Source organism: Drosophila subpulchrella, chromosome X, assembly GCF_014743375.2.
Source record: "Drosophila subpulchrella strain 33 F10 #4 breed RU33 chromosome X, RU_Dsub_v1.1 Primary Assembly, whole genome shotgun sequence".
Lineage (NCBI taxonomy): Eukaryota > Metazoa > Arthropoda > Insecta > Diptera > Drosophilidae > Drosophila > Drosophila subpulchrella.
This window is the reverse complement of record NC_050613.1, coordinates 8,343,526-8,356,082: the sequence shown is the minus strand read 5'-3', so window position 1 is coordinate 8,356,082 and position 12,557 is coordinate 8,343,526. Positions and strand designations below refer to the sequence as shown.

Here is a 12,557-nt window from a genome sequence, read left to right as displayed (position 1 = left end):
TCCATATATAACTATAATAGTATATAACTATAAATAAAATATTTTTTAAATCTAATATTCATTAACATAATTGTGAAAGTAATAAGAATTAATACTTAAAAAAATTCCATACATAACTTAAAAATCCTATATCTTCTGTTAAATAAAAGTACATATACTTTTGCATTTTTCCATTACACTTATATAGCATATTTTTTTCTGTGTAAAAGCGAGGGGAGTGAGAAAAGAAGGTGCTATTCTGCGCGGCGGCTTGTGGTCGCCACTTTAGAAATTAAGGAGCCGGGGCAACAAGAAGGTCCTTCGCCGCCATGTCGAGTTACACAATAAAGGCCAATTTCTGTGGCGGCGGTGCAGCTGGGCCGTTTTGTCTGAGCCAACGAGCAAAATTTGCTCGAGCTTTGCCATTAACAAACAGCCGGCGGGAGAAACCCAAAGCCGAAGCCAAATGCTTGGGACAACAGCCATCTCACCCCTAACTTTCTTCCCCGCATTCTGCAGCCGATAATACAATGTAAAATTTTAGCTTTTCTTCAGTTTCCTTTACGTGCTTTGCCATATTCCCTAATTTAGTAGAGTGAATTTGTATTGCTCTTTTCTTCTTTGGATTCATAATATCATATACAAAAATAAAACATTTTTTAAGTGTTATTAAATTGCTCTTTGCTATTCCAGAAGTTTTTACATTAATAATCTTAAGGGGATGCATAGGGACTTTGGTTCAAAAACAAACGCCTTTTCATGATTCTGCTTTAAAAATATCGAACAATATTTTAAACATGTTTGTTTAGTAAATTAAAAATAAAACAAGAGAAAACGCTAACGCTAAAACGACGGTCTCGACTATCAGATACCCGTTATTCGGCTAAAAAAAAAGCGCCACCTATCGCCGTAAGCTGGCAATTTTCAGCATAAATATATATCTCCATTAATCTCGCACTCTATTGGTTGTAACTTTTTAATGAATCGCCCGATTTAAATAATTTTTGGCATGTAGATGGGTATTGATAATAACAACAAAAACTCATTTAAATTTTTAGAAAATATGAAAAAAAAAATTAAGAAATAAAATGTATGCGCCAGATGGGTTTGATTGCGGACGTTAGAGGGGGCGTGGCACCCTGATGAAACAAATTTGCCCTGAGCAGAAAGCCCAAGAATCTACATGTGAAATCCCAACATTTATATCTTATAGTTTCCGAGATTTCAGCGTTCAAATGGACAGACGGACATGGCTAGATCGACTCGGCTAGTGATGCTGATTTATAATATATTTACTTTAAGTTCTGGCAAGGCTTTTGTAAAGACAAATAAAGATTTTTCGAAATATTTTTTTTTCAGTTTTACAATTATTTAAAATGAAAACAATTGCTAGAAAAAAATTATTAGATTAAAAATTTTTTACATCTTTCGTTTAAGCATGTGTTGAGATACTGAATATGTGTAAAGAATTTGACGGTTTCCAAGAATAGTTCTAATCGAGTTCAAGAATGTTTTATTCGTCCATTTGAATTTAAGTTTTGAAATGAAGCAAATTAAGCTTATAAATTTATTTAATATGCAACTCTTTAAGAATTGAATTCTACCTATAGCTAGGGTTCCTTTCAATGAATCTATTAAAATCTCTCGAAATATATATATAAGCAAAGGTACTTTTTAAGTCGATGATGGAAACCTGAAAATGCCTGCTTGTTTTTCTGGTCTGTTTTCCCTGGGTTTTTTTTCACTTTACGCCGAGGGCATTCAATTAAGCGGCTCGTTGGGCCCGTGCCCCGTGCCCCGTGCCCCATTACCCTTAACCCCCTCCACTATGGCCGGATAAAAGTCGCCCCGAGCGGTCAGCTATTAGTTTGGTACATTGTACAGCGACTGTAACAAATGCTGATGCCTGATGGCCGATTGCTGCCGTACCTAATTAAATGCAGCGCCCAAAACTTTGTAATTGCCCGCACGCAAGATGGCGCCATTGGGGCACTCAGGGGTTAAGGATCGAATGGGTTGGTTCTCTGGGTGGCTCTATAAAGTAGAAATCCGTGTCATCACCCCGGCATGCCATCCAGTATCCAGAAATGGCCAGATAATGGACACTGAATTGTGGTCAGCCATTTCTCGCCTGATTGGCGGTGATGGATGGATTGCATTTGTCGGACAACATATTGATTAAACGCACGGAAAGAATGGAAATTGATTGCCAGCCGCATGGTATTTAAATTGTACTTCATTGTTGACCATTATGAATTCAATTAAAAATTAAAAGACCATGTAAGTGCGTCTTTTTTTGATGTAACCATTTTTACCTTTAATATTAATGGAAAAGAAAGGACTGATAATTGTTTATAGGAACTATGCAGAACATTACTTTAGTTTCTATTTAAGGTTTGGTTTTCTCAATCTTAGTTGTAATATAACAGCCTTTCTGTGGGGTTTTCAGTCTGCTGCTAATGTCCATTGTGACATGTGGATTTTAGTATCGCTTTACTGTATCTCCTTTGTGGTTGACTTGGTTTATTATCATCCTTATGCCCCCATTGCCATGTTTTCGGTTTCCTCCTGTTATTCTCGACAGTCTCATCCCTCGCATTTGTTAATATCGCTGGCTTAACTAAGTCCCAATGACTTTTATATGATTTTCGGTGTACCCCCCGCCTCATTTTTGCCCATTTAGCCTTGTATGTGGTTGTGTGGAAGCTTTTCGATTGCCATTACGAAACTGAAATGGTCGTAAAAATACCGCAGCAACTTGTCCTTGTTCTTGTTCTTGCTCATGTCCTTCCACGTCTGTGTGGCCACCTCCTTTGATGTTCCTTTGGCAGCCATTCAGCCTCCTTCATGCCGCGCCAAGATGTTGAGCAGCGCGTTAAACCGCAATGCGTGCCGTTGTCTATGCCACACGCTATCTATATGTGTGTGTAGGTACACAGAGAGAAATACTTCAAGAGGAGTTATTCCTGATTCGGGAAATATTTTAAAACCTTTGACATATTAGGCACCCCTTATACCTTCATAATATCTATATTATATCAATAATATTTAATTTTTGGAATTATAAGGCTTATAAAATGAACCCTCAATGCTAACTTGATATTGAAAAATGTAATTTTAGTTTACCGGGTTAACTTTTCCCTCTCTTTGGATATATATATACCTTCATAATATTTATATTATATCAATAATATTTAATTTTGGGAATTATAAGGCTTATAAAATGTACCCTCAATGCTAAATTGATATTGAAAAATGTAATTTTAGTTTTCCGGGTAAACTTTTCCCTCTCTTCGGATATATATATACCTTCATAATATTTATATTATATCAATAATATTTAATTTTGGGAATTATAAGGCTTATAAAATGTACCCTCAATGCTAACTTGATATTGAAAAATTTAATTTCAGTTTTCCGGGTTAACTTTTCCCTCTCTTCGGATATATGTATATACCTTCATAATATCTATATTATATCAATAATATTTAATTTTGGGAATTATAAGGCTTATAAAATGTACCCTCAATGCTAACTTGATATTGAAAAATGTAATTTTAGTTTACCAGGTTGACTTTTCCCTCTCTTCGGATATTTTCTGAAATCGCAAACAGACTAAAAGATTTAGTTTGAGAGTTTGGTACAAAACTTATTCTAAATCTTATTTTTTTTTCTGTGTATAGGCACCCATATAAATCCACACACACATATCTTCTTCTGAGGGCTTGCAGACACGCCCTCTTACATCAGCGGATTAAATTGCTAGCCGGCATTTAATTTGATCTTTTGTTTGATTGTGTGCGTTTCGCTTTAATTGAATTTTATGATGATGCTGCAACACTCGCACACCCTCACAATGGGATGAGCCTTATAAACGAAATAAATAAGAGGGGTTAATCATTGAATACGTATTTAAGAAATAGTCAAGCAAAGCGAAATTATAGTAAGCATATTATTTAAAGTGATATTATATAAAGTTATACAACACATATGTAATAGTAATTAGCTAAAAAAAGGGAACAAGATATATTGCTTTCTATGCTTATTTATTTAATAAGCACTTTATTATTAAGAGGTCAACCCTATATCTGTATTACACTGTATAACAAGATCTAAGACAAAAGTTGAGCTAGGTTTATACAACTTATTGCCACTGACATTTAATACCATATTCATGTTCCGTTAAGCAGTGGTTTTAATTTAACTGAATCAAATCAGAGGTGGTTTGGCTTTGCTATTCGCGGTTCCGCTGGTTCCGGCCAACCAAAACCGACCAAAACCAACCAGAACCAACATAAACCAATCGAAACCAAACCAAACCAGCCATCAACATCCACATCAACGTCAACTTTGCCGCAACCACAGCTGCATCAACAACAAAAGTGTCAACATCCTATAATATATCCGCAGATGTGCAACAAAAAATTAAAACACAACACAAAAATAAAGTAGGAGAACCGAATGCGGAACAACTGCTGACTGCAACTGCCTCAATGACATGGCCGGACATTATAAAATTTTCAACGCGACTGCATTATTAATACCATAAATAATAAATGCAGGACAAAGCGCGAGGGGGGCAACAATAATAATGACAACCATTTGTGACAGCCAGGGAACGGCGAAAAAACCGAAAGCCGATCGACCGCAGTTATGAAATACAGCATGTCGACTACATTACCCGAGAACGAAATGTAAAACAGTTCTTTTATTTTACGACCACACGGCGTATGAGTTATGAAAACGTTATATATACATTATACATCTTTTTATGTTATTTTAATAGTTAAATGAAAAGTTGTACACTGTATAACATATTTTTATTTCAATAAAAATAATAATTTATTTAGTTTATTTAAAAAATTTTTTTTTTTTTTATTAGTTTTGTGTCTCATATCCCACTGTGTATCCAATTTATACTTAATTCTAATGTGTAGATTTTGTTTTCCTCTGGTCAATGTTTATAATATGTTTGATTGCCCCTTCCTCAGCCCACCGATCCATGCTTCTTACCTACCGGGATTCGAACCCGGACCAGCGGTACACTGGGGAGTCGGAACTCAACCCTCTTACTTTTTATGTTATTTTAATTTTTAAATAAAAAGTTGTACACTATATAACATATTTTTATTTCAATAAAAATGATTAATTTATTTAATTTATTTAAAAAAAAATTTTTTTTTTATTAGTTTTGAGTCTCATATCCCACTGAGTATTCACTTTATACTTAATTCTAATGTGTAGGTTTTGTTTTCCTCTGGTCAATGTTGATAATATGTTTGATTGCCTCTTCCTCAGCCCACCGATCCATGCTTCTTACTTACCGGGATTCGAACCCGGACCAGCGGCATACTGGGGAGTCGGAACTCAACCCCCTAGACTGCCGCCGGCGGCGATGTGACAGGTTCCTGGGGACAAACTTAAGCCTCACCTGCTCTGACCTTTACGAAATTAAAATCCTCGCCTACTTTGATTTGTAAAAAAGGGCTACGTTACTTGATTAAAATGTAAGTAAACCAATAGATGTCGGAGCCACACTCCCCTTAGTCGAGCAGTTGCTAAAGCACTAGACTCGTAAACTCTTAGGTGTGAGTTCGATTCCAGGTTGAAAATTTCTTTTTCTGCTTTTGTTTACTTATATTTATGTATTTCTGTTAAACCATGGTGCTAAAGAACTATATTTTATTTATCCTTTTAAAATGAATTTTATAGGAAAAATTACTTAAAAGTTAAATTCTGAGTGGAGATGGGAAATTCCTTGTTTTTTTTTCTTTTTGAATACTTATATTTTTTTTATTTACTGAAATTTATGCATTTATGGTAGACCATTGTGCTTTAATATAATAATTATAATATTTATAATAAAATTATCTTCCTTTTTTCAGGAAAAGTCATTTGATTCAAAAAAGAATTTTAGTTTGATTTTCTTTGTAAATACTTGTTTATTATATTATTTTAATTATTCATTTTAATTTATTAATTAGTTATTCTGGTAAGCCATTGTGCTTTAACAACTATATTTTATTATCCTTTTGATAAAATGAACTTCCTTTACAGGAAAAGTTATCAAAACTTAAAACAGAATCCACTTCTAAGTGGACTCTTCTGGGCCCAGAGCATGGGTGCTTCTGACGAGGTCGAAGGTCACTTTGGAGGAGGCCGGGGATTGCCGGATGAGGAGACCTTTTTTGCGAATGCCCCGCACTGCCGGATCCACCAGATCGAAGCGCAGCTGACTCATTATCTTCTCCGCCCTGGGAATGCACTTATCCACGGAAGATTTACTGGTGGAGACCACCAGATTCTCGGGCTGCAGACAGGCGATGGACATTCGCTTGCTGGTCGAGTTCTGCAGGCTGATCACCAGATCCCGACGACTCAGCTTGGCCAAGAGGACATACTGACCGCCCAGCTCATCGACGTAGTGCAGCGAGTATCGGTGGGCATCTCGGTTCCAGTGATAGGGTAGCAATTCACTGGAACTGCCTCCAGCCACCTGCCTTTCACCGGATTTTCCGGTGTCTTTGGTGGTGCATCGCAGGCGGTACTCCTTGGTGACCAGAAAGTGGGTTAGGGCTATCAACAGATCGGATTTCTTGCGAATGCCCGGCCGGATGGAGTGGAACAGTAGTGGCCAGTCGTTGGACCCGATTCCGGTTTCGCTCTTCCCGAGGACTCCAATCCCCAGAGATTGCAGCGACTTTTGGCTAAGATGGGATAATGATGATGTGGTGACTGGCGTTTCCATAACGCTCAAGTTTAGGGCATCTTTTTGAAGCTCGGCTTTGGTTCACTGGTAATTTTGAACTTACTGACAACCCAAGAAAACTCTAAAGGGAGACTAGATAAAGGTTCTAGATTTGTAAAAGTGTATTAGATCGTAAAACCCTCTGCAGGTATTAAAAAATAAGAACAATCTAAAAAAAATTATCATGGGTATTTTTAAAAGAAAATAACTGATATTGGAACTGTCTAATATAAAAGTAATTACATTTTTGATATAAGAGGTATCAGCCGTTTTCATATCCAATCGAGTTGAGGGCATCTTTATAAGGCTCGGTTTTTTTATCGGTCATTTTAAAATAATCAGCTACCAAATATAAATCCAAAAAGGCCCTAGCTTGAGGTGTAAAAAGGATTATTAAAAATTTGCTCATATTAAAAAATACTTTGTAGGATTCCTTCAAGAAATATGAACAATCTTAAATAATTTTAGGGGGAATTCCCATAAGAAAAGAACTTACATTAAACAAGAAGCCGAAGTTTCTTTACCCTTGCAGTAAAGAGGTGTTCGATTCTTAGAAAACAAAAAACAAATTACATAAATTTTAAGGTATTGTTCCATTTCAATTTACTACAGTATATTTTTACCGAAAACGAAATATAACAGTCTTTGTATTATTATGACATTAATTATTCGATCGTTCCTATGGCAGCTAAATTCTAAAAAATTTCTAGAATGATATTCCTAAGAGAAGAAGTTTGTATGTCAAACAACACCAAAGTTATAATTTTTTTTTAAATTTTTAAAAGAATATTTTTTGTTGATCATTCCTTTGGGAGCTATAGGACATAGTTGTCCGATCCGGTTCTTTCCGACTTATGTACTACCAGCAATAGAAATATTATGTATTATTATATTTGTGGGTTGCAGCATTCTGACTGAAATCATTATACCCTCTGCAAGGGTATAAAAAGTCAACATAAAAGTCAATAAGCTTTGAGATAATTGCTAAATGTTACATTTTAAAACAGCATTACTATAGTAAATACACTTATAAAGACTTAAAGCTTTTATGTATGACCTTTTTTTGTTTGGATGTGTTTATTGGTATTTACTTATTTTATTTCACTAATGTACTCTGTGTTAAATTTTATCAACACCCTTGTCAATGCTTCGTTACTATTTTCAGGTAAATTAGAATGCGGATTGGCATCGCATCACCTGATACTTGTTTGTAGATGTTGGTAAAATGTTTTATTTACGCTGCCTGGCAAATTGCAATTGGCCGTTGATTTTTGTGGGACAGGAGTCTGTGTTCATGTCCATGTCGCTGTCAGTTATAAACCATTTTCCTGACTCTTTTTTGTGTGTTCCAGGTTTGCAGTTTCTTTTTGCCATGCCACTTTTTTGTTTGTTTTTATTCAAATTTGCATGCTTAACATAATTCATTTCATTTCTGCTTTTCCGCTTTTCCACTTTTCCGCCGCCCGCCTTTGTTTGGGATGTCATCGCCGGGCCATCTGAATTGATGCGGGATTCAATTGGATGCCAGCAGCTTGCCAAGGTCCTTTGTTATGGGAACTCCCCCATCTCCCCTATATATATTTCTATACATATATATATATATATATATATCTATATCGAAATGTATATACATGGATGTGTGTGGCATGTGGCATGTGGCAGTTACTGGCAATGTTCTTTGGCGGCAATTTGGGGGATTGCCCTCGGTTTGCTTGCGGCTGGCTCAAAACGGCTTAAACGATTGCGGCCAAGTCAAGTCGGTGGCTGATATCGGGCGAAAGCGAGTAATAAATGCGCATCGCATCCACAAGCGGAAATAGACAGCGCTGCGGTCGGGCCCCAGGAAATCAGGAAATGGGGATCCTGATGGGGTTTCAAACTTAATTCACTGGGTACGACCTGCAAATGCGCAAAGAAAGTTATTTATGGCTGGCAAAGAAGACATCGTGTGGCAGTAGAACACCATTTTTGGAAACTGTCGTCATTTCTGGTAGTAAGAAATTGTATTTAAAGGACAATTTAGTAAGTACCATTGTTAATTGCAAAGAAAACTTGTTACTTTGGCAAACAGAAATACATAAAAATATAGCTAAAGTAGGTAAAAAGCAGAAAAAATATAAATTTAATGTTTCGGGATTTATCTCAAAGATACCATTAATATTTAAAATTGGATATATGATTTTTATTCAAGGGACAATTTGGTAGATACAATTGTTAATTGCAAAGAAAAAATGTTACTTTAGTAGACAGTAGAAAAAATAGGATTTATATTTCGGGATTAATCTTAAAGATGCCATTAATACTCAAAACTATAACATATTTTTGTATATTTTAAACAAATTTATTTAAGTGACAATATAATCTTGAATTGTATGCAAGTTCTATAGCCGTTCAGCCCATACAAAAAGAATTCCAAAGAAAACAAGGAAGAACGCTATAGTCGAGTACCTCGACTATCAGATACCCGTTACTCAGCTAAAGGGACCAAAGGAAAATGGAGATATGCAAGCAGCAAATGCGCCACCTACCGGCGGTAGACAGATTTAAGCGTTGTGGGCGTTAGAGTGGGCGTGGCAAAGTTTTTTTTAAATCAATCGATAGGTATTGACGAGACCAATACATTTCAGTTTAAATTTTTTATCTACCATGAAAATTGTGGGCGCCACAGACTTGGGCGGTTTGTGGGCGTTGGAGTGGGCGTGGCATATTCGCGTAATAAACTTGCGCTGCGCTCAAGCCTACGGAATCTAAATCTGAAATCTCGTTTCTCTATCTTTGATATTTTCCGAGATATTCGCGTTCATAATTACGATTTTTTGAAGTTTGTGGGCGGTTTGTGGGCGTTAAAGTGGGCGTGGCAAACTTTTTTTAGGTCAGTCGGTAGGTATTGATGAGAACAATACATTTCAGTTAAAATTTTTGTTCTAGCATCAAAACTGTAGGAGCCACAGTTTTGGGCGGTTTGTGGGCGTTAGAGTGGGCGTGGCACTCTTTTGAAACAAACTTGCGCTGCGCAGGAATCTCAGGAATCTGCATGCCTAATCCCAGTATTGTAACTCTTATAGTTTCCAAGATCTCAGCGTTCATACGGACAGACGGACAGACGGACAGACGGACATGGCTAGATCGACTCGGCTAGTGATCCTGATCAAGAATATATATACTTTATGGGGTCGGAAACGCTTCCTTCTGCCTGTTACATACTTTCCGACGAATCTAGTATACCCATTTACTCTACGAGTAACGGGTATAATTAAATTCAAACAGACACATTTATTATTCAAAGTAAATAGGACAGGAAATTGAAAGCCCCACAGGGTTTCCATTTTAATTCAGTACATTCTGCAAATGGGCTGAGTATGATTTTGTTCTGGAAAAAAACAAAAGTTCAAGGCTCGCAATCCGCGCAAATAAAAACCACAGAATGTCACAAATGTTATTTTATAAATTAAGATAGACATTTTTAATTTGCATGCTGACAGCAAAACTAAAAGGTTGCAAGCGACAAAAATACCACAAGAATCAAAGAGACTTTAAGCCTAATTTAATTTATGGCCTGTTTCGCTGTAATTCGATTATTTAGTAAAAATTTTGACGGCTGGCAAACTGGTCGATATTTCCAATTGATATTGGCACAGAGGGAAAAAGTAAATCAGGAAATTCCATAAACAAATTTCATATTATTAAATTCTTTGTAGAATCATAGTTTTTATGTAATTCAAAGTAAAAGCTCGTAATTATTATTAATTTGATGTATTTTCATTTCATTTTATTTATTTAAATGTCAAATTGGTGTGACTAAACTGTGGAAAAATGATGCACGTCCAAAAGAAAAGCTTTTGCATAATAAAACTCAACTTTGTCAATTTTAATTTTCAAAGGAATGAGCGCAATTTAATTTGCTCTTTTTGCATACATTGAGTGATTGCATAATACAATTTTAAAACCAAAATGCAGAAAAATGATTCTTTGAGCATAATTGAATTTGTTATGTTTTAAAACATCCATTTTGGGCTGTTAAAAGTGTGGGTAGTGGCAGAAAAAGCTTACTTTGGGAATCAATAATGGCAACCAAAAATAGCAGTCGCGTGTAGACAACATCACAAACTTTGAGGACGAAGAGTCTGCAATTTTGGGGACAGACAGGAGGAAGAGGAAGGAGGTCCTGGCACATCCATGATGCCAATGGTCGCCGCAGAGATTCTGCAGTTGCCTGGCTGACGTTTGGTCGCCTGTGCGCGGAAATGGCGTCGTTAAATTGGTTCCGCATCCGGTTGCCATTGCCGTTGCCCTCGCCAAAATAACCCGCAGATGGAGAGGGTGAAAGCGGTGAAAGGGGGCTGGGGCATACACGACAAGGACAACAAGGACAACCAGGACAACTAGGACAGTTGAAGTTTACTGCTATTTGACTGCAGCTCGATGACGCGATGCAACCCCCGAGGCTGCCGTCAAGGAATCCACTTTGCACTTACATTTCCTCCATGGCCCTCGCAATGCGAATCGCAATGGTTACTTGAAATTCGAATGCGAATGGAAATGGGATTGCCGGCAGGATTGCCAGCAGGACTGCTGCCGAAAGGAGGTTGGGATTAGGATAATTGTGTCCCCAAAGTGTTGCCTCTGGCTGCCGATTGAGAAGTGATTAACCAAAACGGTAAGCGATTCGTGGCTTATCGTTGCAAGAGATCCAGACACACAGCAGTGTTCACAAAAATAGAACTTGGTTAAGTAGTGATGGTCTTTTTGTAGTACCAACTTCTAAAATGGGCAAGATAAATCTTTTTGCATTCTTTCATTCAATACATTAATCTGAATTCTAAAGATGCAGGCACAGCGAAGCGTTCACAAAAATGCTATATTATTGAGTAGTCAACTTTTATTTATGATGGTCTTCTTATAATACAAACCTAAAAAAAAAGAAATCTTAATGTTCTACATATTTTTTATTTACTTTAATTTTTACAAACTTTTCTACATCATTTTTGCTGGAATTCCATTGAGAATGTAACATTAATCTGCAGAGGAATATTAGATATATAGCATTTGTATTCTATAAAGGGACTTAAACGAATCAATAAGATTTTAAAGAGTCTAAGAGTATGCTGTGAAAAAATATCCAGTATGGCCAATTTGCAACACATTGTTGCATGCTTCTAGACACCTTTGCAAGAAATATAAAAATATAACTGTGTTCTTCGTTGTTTCAACGTTCATCACTTTAATTTTTTAAAGAAACTAATTTGGGTTCTTAAATTTCAATGAATTACTCAGTTTTTATTTACCTTCTTCTTACAGATTTAATTTTTATTTACCCAACATCCTTTAATAATTGAGACATTCCACTAGTTTTTTGATCTTCGCTGCGATTGATTGAGTTCGATGGCCGGATCAAGTTCCCTTGCAGCTTCTGTGGCAAGTGCATAATTAATGGCCCGTGTAGTGGCACACCTGCTCAACCACCTCACCTGTGGAAATTCAATTAACTTTGACTCGTTTGCCTAAGAGGCGGCGGTGGAAGTACAGCCGTTGAGGCGTCAATGAGCAACCGCAATTGATATAAATTTGAAATTTTGCAGCCTCCTTGCGGATGGCGGCACACAGATCCCTTTACGGTCGGTTTGTGCCTTTTTTACCCCCCCCCCCCCCCCCCCCCATAAAAATTTAATTTCCAGCCTAATGGTTGTCATGCGTGTGTGTCTGTGTGCGCCTCCTTTTCGCAGGACGAACATCCTGTCTGCGCCGGCTGCACTTAATTCGCTCTTCGAGTCGGCCGTAAAAGGCGTCCATCGACCGAAATGGAATAAAAGTGCGCTTGCAGTGTGTGCAA

At 36.9% G+C, this 12,557-nt stretch overlaps 1 protein-coding gene across 1 annotated transcript; it reads right to left on the bottom strand.

The window, feature by feature from the left end:
- Positions 1 to 5,979: 5,979 nt before the first annotated feature.
- LOC119557312 (proteasome inhibitor PI31 subunit) lies at positions 5,980 to 6,817 on the bottom strand. The gene has a single exon (XM_037870024.1). The coding sequence runs from the start codon at positions 6,725 to 6,727 to the stop codon at positions 6,071 to 6,073; it is 657 nt and encodes a 218-aa protein (XP_037725952.1). The 5' UTR covers positions 6,728 to 6,817; the 3' UTR covers positions 5,980 to 6,070.
- Positions 6,818 to 12,557: the final 5,740 nt, after the last annotated feature.